General features: G+C 38.9%; 1 protein-coding gene across 1 annotated transcript; it reads left to right on the forward strand.

Moving 5' to 3' along the window:
* Positions 1 to 3135: 3135 nt before the first annotated feature.
* Positions 3136 to 13637, forward strand: LOC311492163 (uncharacterized protein). The gene is made up of 15 exons (XM_084550361.1): positions 3136 to 3185; positions 4048 to 4100; positions 4209 to 4311; positions 4499 to 4840; positions 4945 to 5035; positions 7208 to 7308; positions 7954 to 7961; positions 8343 to 8444; positions 8795 to 8830; positions 11583 to 11663; positions 12343 to 12387; positions 12606 to 12653; positions 12739 to 12771; positions 13264 to 13347; positions 13511 to 13637. The coding sequence occupies exons 3-15, from the start codon at positions 4230 to 4232 to the stop codon at positions 13616 to 13618; spliced, it is 1161 nt and encodes a 386-aa protein (XP_084406487.1). The 5' UTR covers positions 3136 to 3185; positions 4048 to 4100; positions 4209 to 4229; the 3' UTR covers positions 13619 to 13637.
* Positions 13638 to 13889: the final 252 nt, after the last annotated feature.

The following is a 13889-nucleotide window of genomic DNA, read 5'->3' on the forward strand; positions in this document are numbered from 1 at the left end:
AATCAGCACTAACATGAGATGGCAGGACTCTACCGAAGAGTGATAATGTGACTATATCATTCCACAGATGATGACTTTTCCGATGAACCTGGTCAAGAAACAGACCCATTGCAAAGCCTACAGCACAAAGAGACAATAATGTCCAGACCTTTGACATTCAGCCTGCTGGACGGTGATGCAGTCTGATCAGTAGAACACCAGTAGTGTCAGGACTGTACAAGGCTTGAACCCAAATGCACAACTCGAAGATGATGTTCCAAATCACAGTCTTTATTTCTGATAATAACTAAAAATTATTCAACACAAGGCAAAACCAATACAAGAAAATAAATGACTAAGAAAGCACAAAATCACTCTCTACGAGGAAACACACTAAAAAAAAAACAAAAGACTAGAACAAGAAAACTCAAAATCTCTCACACTGAGGAAAATGTAATCGATGGTAAAAATAAAATATCAAACAATCAAGAAAAATAACAAAAGCTCAAGGTGAAATGATGACATGGCAAGACAAGGCTGAGATGGCACTGGTTCTACGGGCATGAGAGAGGACAAACTGGCAAAAGACTAAGGCAGACAAAGACAATATATACACGCTGAGAAAATTAGGCACAGGTGAAAAAAATCAGGGTTGGAAGACAGGAAGGACAAGCTAACTATAACACAAAAGGAAACGGTTAACAAAATAAAAGCGGAAACAGAAACATAAAACACAATGCAAAACATGAGAGGCTTTACTTCCTCAGTATAACAAGCACTGGGAATAAACTTTGAGTCAGATCTCAGGTTTGAGGCTCACATTAGAAACATAACTAAGAACACATGGATGTTGACTAAGAGCAGAAAGACAGCTTTTAAATTCTCTCTGATCTGGAACTGATGCAAAGATCCCATGAACCCCAAGAAGGATTTTCTTTTTATCCTCTAATTTCTTCACGTGAGAAAAAATTTAAGAAAAAATAAGACAATTCATGTAGGAGATCCACTGTTAATCTCTTCTTCTCTTTCTGTTTTCTCCCTCCTCTGGTGGAAAAACTAACTGATGAAAACAAGAAGCTCCAAGAGGAGAATCATCAGAAACAAAGAGCTACAGGAGATAAAATATGAACCAAAAACTATTTAGTTCATATAAATAAGAATAAATGACATGAATGTTGATTTCAGAAAGAAAACATTCAAATCCACTCAGAAGAAACATCATGGACAAGACTTGATCACATCTCAGAGAAACACTAAACAGAATTCATCAGAAATAAAATCTCTCTTCATCTCTTCTTTCTACCAGTTAATGAAGCTGATCAACAAAGGAGAGGAACAGGAAATTATACATGACAAGAAAGTAAAGGAACTGGACACAGAGATTTGTGTTTAATGCAGATCTTTTAATTCCATAATAAGGAAGTAGTTGTTAACCAAATCAGTTTCTCATGTTCCTCAATAAAAGTAAATGTTTCTCATCATGTCTCTTTATGTGACTTCACTCTCAGTGGGAGAAGAAGCTCAAAGAGGAGGAGAAGAAAAGAGAAAGAGCTGAGAAAGAAGTGAAGACTCTGGAAAGGAAACTGAAGACTGAGGTTTGTCTCTTTCACTTGAGAATCATCAAGTCATTTTCATATTTTCTATCAGATCATGGACAGCAGAGATGTTTCTAAAACTGAAGTGTTGCTTATTGGTTCTGAAACCAGAGACAGAAACTCAGCAGGAAACTGGAAGCAAGATGAAACAAGAAGCTTCAAAAGGAGAATCATCAGAAGAGATGCAGGGGATAAAAAAAAAAGTCACTGAGATCACATCTCAGAGAATTGTTAAACAGAATTCATCAGAAATGAAATATCTCTCCATATTTTCTTTTACCAGTTAATGAAGCAGAACTACAAAGAAAAGCAACAGGAAATGAAACATGAGAAGGACATGAAGGAGCTGGAAACAGAGGTTGATCTTTAATGCAAATCTTTTAATTCCATAATAAGGAAGTAGTTTTTAACCAAATCAGTTTCTCATGTTCCTCAATAAAAGTAAATGTTTCTCATCATGTCTCTTTATGTGACTTCACTCTCAGTGGGAGAAGAAGCTCAAAGAGGAGGAGAAGAAAAGAGAAAGAGCTGAGGAAGAAGTGGAGACTCTGGAGAGGAACCTGAAGACTGAGGTGCTTCACTAATAAAGTCTGAATGATTGACTGATAGAACATGAAGCTGACTGATGTGAAAGGACTAATCTGTGGATGTCGTCTCCTCCCAGTCAGAGGAAATCAAAGCTGAACTAACACATCTTCATCATTCTCTGACAATAGCAAGGTCACATTCACCCATATACTGTACAGTAGGTCCCACCTTAGATACAATAACAGAGACAGTTTTGTGTGAAACCAACTAACACACATATTTGTGATTTCAATTTTGGATGAGCGTCTCATATTTAATTACGAATAGCGAAAAAATCTTGTGAAGCAGTTTAACCTTCTATTTGTCCAACAATGAGCTGAATGTGAAGAGAAACTGGGTCATGCAGTAAGACAACGAGAACCAAGAACACAAGTGGTTCTACAAAAGAACGGTTAAAGAAGAAGAAGAAGATGAATGTTTAGAAACGGCCAAGTCAAAGTCCTGACCTTAATCCAATAGAAATGTTGTGGAAGGACCTGAAGCAAGTAGTTGATGTGAGGAAACCCACCAACATCTCAGAACTGAAGTGGTTCTGTTCTGAGGAATGGGATAAAATACCTCCAAGCTGCTGTAGACCACTGATCAGCAGTTACCAGAAACATTCAGGGCTCACTGACTTTTACACACTGTTTACACTTCTATCATGGATATGTAATATTGGCTCATTTTCCTGAATAAACAATTACACAAGTATAATATCGTATTTCTGTTTGATATGTTAAATTTGGTTCTCTTTGTCTACTTTCTGCTGATGTTTTCAGACATTCAAAAAGATGTATAAAATGTTGAGATGTGATGTCTCTCTCTGTGTCAGACACTGAACACTCACCCAACCTGTTTTAGTTTCACCTGATTTCCTTGAAGGTATGTGAATCAGTTGCCTCCATTTCCTCCTCTTTATCTCTCTCAGTTGTTTTCCATTTATCTATTTGTGCCTCTGTCGATCGTCCTCTTGTGGGTCCTCTCCTCCAGACGTCTCTCAACCTCCCCCCTCTGCCGGAGTCAGAAACAGCTGCCTGATCGGTATGTAACAGAGACAGAGACATAGCAGAGAGCTGAGGGATTTTATAAAAGTAAAAGTATAAAACAACGACATGTCAGGATTTGTAGAGGGGCTGTCACCAACGAGGTAAGAATGAAGGGTTGTTTATGATCAAAGACTAACTTTAGTTAACTGATATATAAATATATTTATTGGTGGATTGTAGCTGCTACGTTGCTGTGAGTGATGGAGCTGCAATAAATGCTGACTGTCAGTTAATAAGTGTTGGGTGGGTTTCAGCATTTGGTCGACTGTAGTTAAGGTGTTCTGTTTGTTTGTGTGTGATGCAGTAGAATAAAGTGGTGGTTGGGCTTCTCTGGTGGTGGAGTCTACTTCCCTGTACAATCCCCGGTTGACAGTTCACCTGAGTGTGTGGCTGCTACACCTGCTTTAAGGTGACTCATCTCACCTTGACCCTAACCCATAATTTGGTGTTAGGGTTAGGGTTAGAATTAGGGTTAAGATTTGAACTAGGGTTAATGTTTATTTTAGGGTAGGTTTAGGTTTGGTGTTAAGCTTAGCCCTTCCGTTAGGGACAGCGTTACCCCTATGGTTAGAGTTATGGTTATGTGATGGACATTGCCAGGGACACATTCACTCACTAAAGCAGAGCTCACTGACCTGGCCCTAAACACAGATGAAGGTTTAACTATATTCACTGTATTATCTGCTATATTTTAAAAACTATTAAACTACTTCCTCAGATCGACAGTCTGTTCTGTCAGTCCTCACTTTGAACATCAACATAGACTCTGAAGAATCATCTTTGCAATTATTAATAGTCTCTCTCTATTTCTTCAGCTCTACCTTGCTGTATTTTTTGATTCTTCCTATTATTTCCAGCCCATCCCTTTCTGACACTCGTCCAACCTGTTTCCGGATCATCTGACTCTCAGGTATGTGAAGACTTTTTATTCCTCCATTTCCTCCTTTTTATTTTGGTTTCTCTGTTATGCATATGTTTCTTCAGTATAAATCAATGTAGTTTTATTCTTCACTTCCAGAGCTTCGTGATTCTTTTCCAGATGGATGAACTGCACCTTACCTTTCGCCTCTCATCTCTCACTGTGTTGGTTTTCCATCTTTTCCTAACACACGTCTGCAAAGGTAAATTTGACCCAAATAAAATGTTAATTAAGCCATTCTATGTAGTTGATATGTATTCAATTTAAAACACAATACAGCCATTTAGTACAGAAATGATATCAAATGTGTCTTAGTAACTGGTTTCCCTTATGATGTTTTTATAAATAGATATATCCATCTATCTAAACAGACTCTCTCTGATTTCCAGGTCAGTCTGAACTGATTGGTTCATCTCAGCCAATAGTAGCAACTCTTGGTGAAGACGTAGTTTTACCATGTCACTTCCAGCCTGCCAAAGACGCCACTGACTTAACGTTGGAGTGGACGAGACCAGATCTAGACCCAAGATTTGTTTATGTTTGGCACTCCCAACAGGAACTTCTTGGTAAAAAGCACCATTTGTTTGAGGGGAGAACATCTCTGTTCATTGATGAGCTGAAGAAAGGAAACATTTCACTGAAACTTTCCAAAGTGAAACTCTCTGATGAGGGACAGTACAGATGTTTTATTCCAGCTCTGGAAAAGGAGACTGTTGTTCAGCTACGTGTTGGTGAGTGAAGACATGATGAGAACCAACACTGTATATGTCTCTAGGAACATATTTCAGTTGGATTAAAACATCTAAAAACCACGTTTCTTCTTCCTTGTGCTCAGCTTCAGCTCCTGTTTCCTCACCCGCCATCAGTTTATCAGGGATGGACAGAGACAGAGGAGGAGTGGTGTTACAGTGTGAGTCTGCAGGCTGGTATCCAGAGCCTGAGGTGTTGTGGCTGGACGCTGAGGGAAACCTGCTCTCTGCTGGACCTCCAGAGACAGTCAGAGGTCCTGATGACCTCTATACTGTCAGCAGCAGAGTGACTGTGGACAAGAGACACAGCAACAGCTTCACCTGTAGAGTCCAACAGAACAACATCAACCAGACCAGAGAGACTCACATACATGTTGCAGGTAGAACACGCTTAGAAAACAGACCATGAGATTATTTTAGTTTGACACAGTTTGTGTGTGATTGTGTAGAAATGTCATGTAACTCTGTGTGTTATCATTTCAGATGATTTCTTCTTGTCCTCGTCCAGTTCTGCTGTTCCCATCATCACTGGTTTGGCTGTTAGCTTGGCTGTTAGCATCATGGTTATTTTAGCAGGTGTCTTCTTTGTGTGGAGACAAAATACAACCAGTAAGTTCCAGATGAGTTACCACATTAATGATCTAAAACACCAGCAAACGTCTTTTATAGTTGAATTCAGCTGCTTTGATTTTACACAGAAACCAAGAAAAGATCCAGAGATGACGCTGAAAGAGGAGAAAAGCTCCTGACAGAGGAAACAGTGAAGATGAAGGTTTTAGAAGAAACTAAAGATGTAAGAGACAAGAAGTAAAACATTAAAGGTTTAGATTGATCAGTTTGAACAAAGTTTCATCAGTAAACCTGCTGACTGATCATCATCCATCTGTCTGTCTGATAGCTGACAGAGAAATATGAGAAGATTGAAGAAGAGCTGCAGAAAACCAAAGAACTGAAGAACAAGACTGAAGAGATGAGACTTCAACTGGAGAACAAGACTGAAGAGGTGGAGAAACATGTAGAGACACATCAACAATATCATTATATTCAGGGGTGCACATAACGTTTTTAGTGAGTTACTTGGGTGAGTACCAGGAGATGGTGTTTGGTTCTCACTCCATTTGTAGCGTGGTCTTAATAAGTACAGTCTTCCTCACTGTCCTCCTCAGTGTCGTCCCCACTGTCCTCTGCTTCAGCTTCCCACATGGTAGATGATGAAGACGCTGCAGATGTACCTCCCTGTCCTTGGTTGATTCTCTGATTAGTGGTATCCATCCACAGGTCAACAGCTTGCTTTGGGTCAAATGTCTCTGTGGTCTGCTTTGACAGATGAATGTGCATCAGGGCAGAGAGACAGAGCATGTGACAGATGAGATCTGTACTTGGTTTTTATTATGTTGAGATGTGAGAATCCCCTCTCACAAGTTGCACTGCTTCAAGGCAGTGTAAGAGACAGCTTAACTCAGTGGTTCCCAAATCAAAACAGTTATTTTCAGACTCCATTGTAGTTTACTCCACACATTGTAATTAATACAAACCTCAACCTTTTTTGAACAAATAAAAGTAAACTTTAACGTGAAATTATGTGATAGCCCGTCAAAAACATCTAGAGGGTGACATGGGAATCAATTGTCGCTCCCATCCCATCCTGAGCCCACAAAAATACTCCCGTCATATCCCGATCACGTGACTACCCCCCTAAAAAAAATCCTGTCCCGCAAAATCCCGAGAGACTCCCAAATCCCGTCCTGCTCCTTATATTGTTGTCTAAAGTTGGGCGCACTCACCGCATTGCAGCGTCATTTTATAATTTAACCTCCGGCTCCGTTCCGTTCCCGCCCGCTTCCGTTAATTATTTGCTCTATTCCGTCCCTATCACGTTACCAACAGTGAAATTGACTCCTATACCACGGGACTCCCGCTGGAATACCGTGGCTCGTGGGAGTCCCGAAAAATTGTCACCGTATAATTCCATCCTCCGCCCTGCGCCCCCCCTGCAATGGCTCTGCGACCCCCCTAGGGTGGGCGCCCCCCACTGGCTTAACCGATGTGTTGATGTTGGAGTAAGCATCTGGGTTACTTTTGTTTAATATTTGGACAAAGTCATACACAGAAGAGACTCCTAGGCGTTTTCCTGCCTGCTTTAATCACATCCTGTCACAGTGGTGTCTTTGTCAAGTTGCAAGGTGGCCTCATATTTCTTGAGAATGCTGCCAAACTATGGAGGTCTTGCATTTCCTGAGGCCATGTTGAAGGATCAAATACTAAGAAATGATCAGATGACTTGAGGGAGTCATATCTGATTTCAAACTCTTCATAACCCCTTGAGTAAATCTGTCTTGTCTCTGTCAGCATCAGTATTAGAAACAGTGTGTGCCCTGTGGCCTTCACCACCAAGCAGAAGTGTGAACTGTCCAATGGCCACCATGAGTTCATCCTTACATTCTCCAATGGTCAGCTTTTCCTTCTGAAACCTAATGGATGTGGTCTTCAAGATGTTGCCCATGTCTGGCATGTTTGACAGAAAGCACTGAAATCATCATCTGGGGTCTGTATATTGACCTACTAACCTCTGACCTGGATGATGTCATCTCCGAGCACTGTGTGTACCCAGTGACAGTCGGCTTGTTTACTTGTAATTTATATGAACAGTAATTAATCTACAGACCATCAGATCCATCAAAAAGCAGCCCCCAAAATTCAACAGACTGCAACTTGGCTCGTAACTCCCCGCTGATGGTGTGAGCGATGATCTGCATGATCCGTGTGCCCCCTTCATGTAAATGATATGCACCTCCGACATTTACTCGTAGTTGCTTCAGTAAAGGAACATCCTCAGAATAGGAAGACATGGGACGTGCTTGTTTAGCTTTATGGAAGGTGAGGAGAAAAATATTAAACAGAGCTTGCTGCTGTTCTTCATTCAGCTTGTCTCGCCATCTGATAAGTGGGCGACTGTTAATTTCTTCTCTGTTAGCTTGTTTATTAGCAATGGCTTGCGCCACATTCGTGTGCTCCTTGCTATTTGCATGTTCGTCAAATAAAGGATGGTTGAAATACTTTGAGCCTTTATAAAACACACCTATATTGTCTGCTAGATGTGGATGTGAGTGGCACCATATTTCAGTGCACTCATCGTTAGCTTCAAGCCACTGCACATCTTGGAGCCACTTTTCCAAAAAAGTATTTTCTGGCTCCAGTTGGCGTTTCTATGTAGGTGGTATGGAAGTGCCAAAGAAGCTGCTTAGTGTCTGTTGTTTTTTGGACATCTCTGACAGTAGTTGACAAGCAACATGTGTAAGGTTAGATGAAATGATAGGTCAAGTACACAAAGGTGCATAGTAACACAAGTGGCATCACGCATTCCTGATTTTTGTCGCCCATGCGTACCAGTTATATGCACCCCTGATTATATTACTGAGGACTTATCTGTAATCAACACAACTATGACTTTGCTTCATCTACTGGTGAAATGATATAACTGCAGGTTTTCTCCTCCTCCCAGGTCAATGAACTAAAGGAGGAGAATCATCAGCTGCAGGAGGAGCTGGAGACCAGAACCAAAGAGCTGAAGGAGATAAAAGATGAGGTGAAGAACAAGCTCATAGACATGGAGAGAGAAGTATTTTATTCACACACATCGTTCTCATCAGAAACAACAAAATCCAGCAAGTTAAAAAAAAATATAAACAAAAGGTTTTTAAGATAAATCAGATAAATCTATTGGAAAAAAACAAGACAATTTACCATTTTTCTTTCTTTAGTTTGACAGGAAGAAATAGAATCAGTGATGATGAAATCTTTTTTAGGAGAAAAATAAAGCTTCTGCTTCCAAGTCTTCCATTTATCTCAGGGGAAGTGATCACATTATAAGAACTATGATACAATCTGCATGTCCATCATTTATAATCTTTCCTGATCTCTCTTCATTCTTCTCAGTTATCTAGTTCCAAGAAGAATAAGATGGAGGAGGAGGTTAGTAGTTTCTATCAGATTCTTTTCCAGCCACATGTTTGTTCTCATTTCAATGTGTTTCTATTTAATTTAATCTTCAGATCATTGTCATGTTCTAAGGAGGTTGATGTTGGTGGTCAACATCTTCTCTCTGCTTGGTAGAAGGTCAGAAGGTCTGACTATGTTCTAGCCAGAATACTCTGTCCTATCTCCTAACTAGAATAGACTGGTATGATGTAGACCACCTGCTGGATGAACAGACAAAGAAATGATTTGATCAGTGACAGAAAGCTTCACATATTTGACTCTATTTGACTTGTTTTTTTAACTTTTCTTATTGCACTTCATTATTATTATAATGTTTTTATTGATAAAGAAAAACAGAAAAACAAGCAAAGTACTTACATGACAAGGACAAAACAGTGTAGAATATTGAACAAGATAAATTGTGCTAGTTGTATGTGTTGTGTTGTGTGGGTGGGTGAAGTAAAAAGAAAAAAAAGAAAGAAAAGGGGCATAGTAAAAAATAAATAAAGAAAGAAAGAAACTGCAATACTAGTAGACAAAGAGTGGAGAGGGTGACAAGAAATCAATGCTACCTGTTACATTATGTTTTGCGTAATTACAATAAGATAAATAATATTTTCTATGATAAGAATTATAGACGGTTTAATAAAACAATGTAAATGGATAGTGTGTTTTTGTTTTGTTTTGTTATTTTTTCCCCAAAAGAAATTAAACATAACTGAACCTTTATCTATTGAGACATTTTTGTCTCAATAGATAAAGGTTAATCTTGTTGACCATTCTGATGAAAAGGGGGGATATGAGTTGCCAGAAATGTTTGTAGAATTCTTTTCAATTGACTGGTGAGGAATTTTCCATTTTTTTCATTGTTTTCAAAGTTATTCAGTCTTGTTCTTTGTATGAGAAATTGAGTTTGTTGTTGTATATCCTCTATTTGTGTCTTGATGTTCTGTATTTCTTTCTGGTTTTGCTCGTTTTGGTGAGTGGTAGTGTTGGGATTGGAAAAGTTTAAGTTTATGTTCCAGTTCTTGGTGTTTTTCTTGTTCTCTTTTTTTTTTTTTTTTTTGTCCCTCACTGAGGTTTCTGGGGAATCGTTCAATTCCACGAAGGATGTCCACTCTCTAGAAAGAGCACTATTAAAGTCTTCGTCTGCCAGGAGTGATGTGTTGAACCGCCACCTACTTGTGGGTGGTGGAGTAGTTTGATATATTAATTCAAAGCTGACTGGGCCATAATCTGAGATTACTATAGGGTGGATTTCCGGGTTATTAATTTGACATATAATGGAATTACTAAGTAAGAAGTAGTCAATGCGTGAACAACTTCTGTGCAGGGGTGAATAGTATGAATATTGTCTTTATAATGGGTTTCCTCCATGTATTTTTTAACGGTATTTGATGAGTCCCATGTTCTTTGGGTGCTTCCAAGGTGTGATCGGTCTAAATTAGGGTCAATGATGGTATTAAAGTCTCCTCCTACTATAATTATTGAGTCTGATTAAGCTTTGAGATGTGAGAACAATGTATGGAAGAACTGTGGCTTCATTAGGTCATCATTAGGTCCATAAATGCTGGCTATTGTTATTTTAATGTTTGCAATATGTCCATTAATAATGATAAAAAGTCCCTCCAGGTCTGTAATTGTGGTTTGGTTGTGGTATGGGATGTTTTTGTTTATCAAAATAGCAGCCCCTTTTTTGTTGAGTTGTATGATGAGAAATATATTTGTCTTGAGTTTGAGGTGTTCTGGTGCTGTGAGATGTGTTTCCTGTATAAGGCAGAAACTGGGGTTCATTTTTGAAAGGTGATTCATGACTTTTGTCAAGGGGGTTGGGAGAGAGAGGGAGAGAGATTGAGAGAGAGAGAGAGAGATGAGTAAATATATGCCGAAATGCGGATACAGAGAGTTATTTACGGTTGGAGATAGCGAGATGCTTGAGATGCTTTAATTATTTCTATTTTTAATATTTGGTTTTGCAATAAAGTATTTGTTATAGAAGCCAGGGTGTGGTGGAGGAGTCACGGAACAGTTGACCTTTAAAGTAGTTTGTTTGCTACAAGGGTAGCCCATTCACCCTTCTGTCTGTGCTGTTTTAATATTGGATATAGAGTTTTCCTTCGTTCGTTTATTTCCTTGAGAAATTGATCGTTCATGCCGTACAGTGTCTGATGAGAGTTTCAGCATGGAGCTCATGAAGTTTTTGAGGAGTGTCTCAGGGTTGTCAGTTGTGTTCTCGGGGTTTCCAGAAAAGATGAGGTTGTCTCGCATACTGCACGTTTGAATATCGAGGATAGTGTTTTATTTTCTTTCTGAATTGCGTTCATCTGAGAGGTGAGTAGTTCTACAGAACATCTCGTAATGAGTTGGACTTTTTTGTTGTTTGAGTATTTTTAACAGAGAAATGACGGAAAACATTCAGTCTGATCTAGCTGCTGGCCGCCACCATGTTGAATCCAGATCTCGTCTCCGTGGTCTCGCGATCTCAGTGCATCTCTCAGTGATCTCAGTCTCAATTAGCTTGCACATATTTGACTCTAATCTCAGAGAGACTGAGTTCTCTGTTCTTAATGAACTACTGGTGGAGTTTGACAAACACAAACACAACTCTGCTCCATCTACAGGTCAAATGACAGAACTACAGGAAGAAACAGCATTTAAAATACACACAGTAGATAATAGAGAATATGTTCTGAACAAGTTACTGTCTGACTGTTAACAATCTGGACTTCACCTCCTTTTTACTCAGATAAAGGAACTAAAGGAGAAGGAGAAGAAGCTGGAGGAGGAGCTGGAGACCAGAAACAAAGAGCTGGAGGAGATGAATGAGGTGAAGAACAAGCTCATAGTTTAGGAGGTTCAGGGTTAGGATTTTACTCAGATATTTATTACATGAAAAAAAAATGTACAGACAGCTATTTAGTTCATATCAATCAGAACAATAAATGACACAAATATTGCTCCTATCCCTAGAAATGACATAAACTAAACACACATCAACAAACTGAACTAAAGATCTTCTTCATCCAAGTTTAAGAAAAAGCTCAACCATGAAAAACAACAGGAAGAGAAATATCAGAGAATTAAATGAGCTGGAAACACTGAACACAGAAGTTAATCTTTAACTCCTTATGGGACGAGGAACCATATTTGGTAACTTCACACACATTTTAAATTGCGTCCCTGTTTCTCTCAGTGAGGTTTGTAAAGTGATAATGTTGACAAGTGTCTGAATCAGCACTGATGTTCTAATGGTCTAAATACATGTTTACATTTGTTTACCACATAAGGACAATGAACCAAATATAGTAACTTCATTAACCTTGATTTTTCTATGTGAAAATGAACAATTTTGAAAAATTTCACAACAGTAAAAAAAGTATTCTTATGTCCTACAATAACGCTATAGGGTTACAATTTACAATGTCCAAGTATTTCAATGAGTGTCCTATGAAGGGTTAAGAATCTGAACTTAATCTTCTCTCTCCTCTCATGTAAATGAACTAAAGGAGAAGAAGAAGCTGGAGGAGGAGCTGAAGGAGATAAAAGATGAGGTGAAGAACAAGCTCATAGACATGGAGAGAGAAGTATTTTATTCACACACATTATTCTCATCAGAAACAACAACATCCAGAGTCCAGATATACAAGTCTAAAATCTTTTCTATGAATACGTCCTTCAGATTAAATGTCAAATGTGTTGTTTAGTCTGACATGAAGAAATAGAATCAGTGATGATAAAATCTTTATTTGATTTTAATAAATTCTTCCAGTTGGAGGAAAACAAAGATGCTGATTCCACGTCTTCCAAGTTTCTCAGGGTAAGTGATCACATTATAAGAATTATGATACAATCTGCATGTCCATCATTTATAATCTTTCCTGATCTCTCTTCATTCTTCTCAGGTGTTTAATTCCTACAGACAGATGGAGAGGAAGGTTAGTAGTTTCTATCAGATTCTTTTCCAGCCACATGTTTGTTCTCATTTCAGTGTGTTTCTATTTAATTTAATCTTCAGATCATTGTCATGTTCTAAGGAGGTTGATGTTGGTGGTCAACATCTTCTCTCTTCTTGGTAGAAGGTCAGAAGGTCTGACTATGTTCTAGCCAGAATACTCTGTCCTATCTCCTAACTAGAATAGACTGGTATGATGTAGACCACCTGCTGGATGAACAGACAAAGAAATGATTTGATCAGTGACAGAAAGCTTCACATATTTGACTCTAATCTCAGAGAGACTGAGTTCTCTGTTCTTAATGAACTACTGGTGGAGTTTGACAAACACAAACCTGCTCCATCTACAGGTCAAATGATAGAACTACAGGAAGAAACAGCATTTAAAATACACACAGTAGATAATAGAGAATATGTTCTGAACAAGTTACTGTCTCACTGTTAACAATCTGGACTTCACCTCCTTTTTACTCAGATAAATCAACTAAAGCAGGAAAAGAAGAAGCTGGAGGAGGAGCTGGAGACCAGAAACAAAGATTTGAAGGAGATAAAAGATGAGGTGAAGAGCAAGCTCATAAACACTTCCTCCTATTGTTCTTACATTTTCTTAGATGACCATGTTATAAATGTCTAACTCTGATAAACACTGATACCTTCAGACTCGACTATGAGGTTGCTCATGTACTGGTGAAATGATACAACTGCAGGTTTTCTCCTTTCAGGTCAATGAACTAAAGGAGAAGGAGAAGAAGAAGCTGAAGGAGCTGGAGACCAGAAACAAAGAGCTGAAGGAGATAAAAGATGAGGTGAATGGATCAGGGGAACAATGAATATTTATATGCAAGAGGCCCCGGGTTCAAATCCCGGACGAGCCCCCAATGGTTATGTTTCCCTTTTTAACAGAAACAATAACACTGACAATCAACACAGAAGGAACCCAGGGAGCATGGGATGCAGTCAAAAATATTTATTTACGGTTATTTAAATGAAAACTCAAACAACTTATGAAGGTTTGAAAACTGTGGAGGGAGGGTGACTGTGGGGATTGTGCCAAACAAAATGAGGAAAGTACAAAAAAACAGGGCCTAACTCAACCGGAGA

The sequence above is a fragment of the Chelon labrosus genome, assembly GCF_963514085.1.
Source record: "Chelon labrosus genome assembly, chromosome: 1".
Taxonomy (NCBI): Eukaryota; Metazoa; Chordata; class Actinopteri; order Mugiliformes; family Mugilidae; genus Chelon; species Chelon labrosus.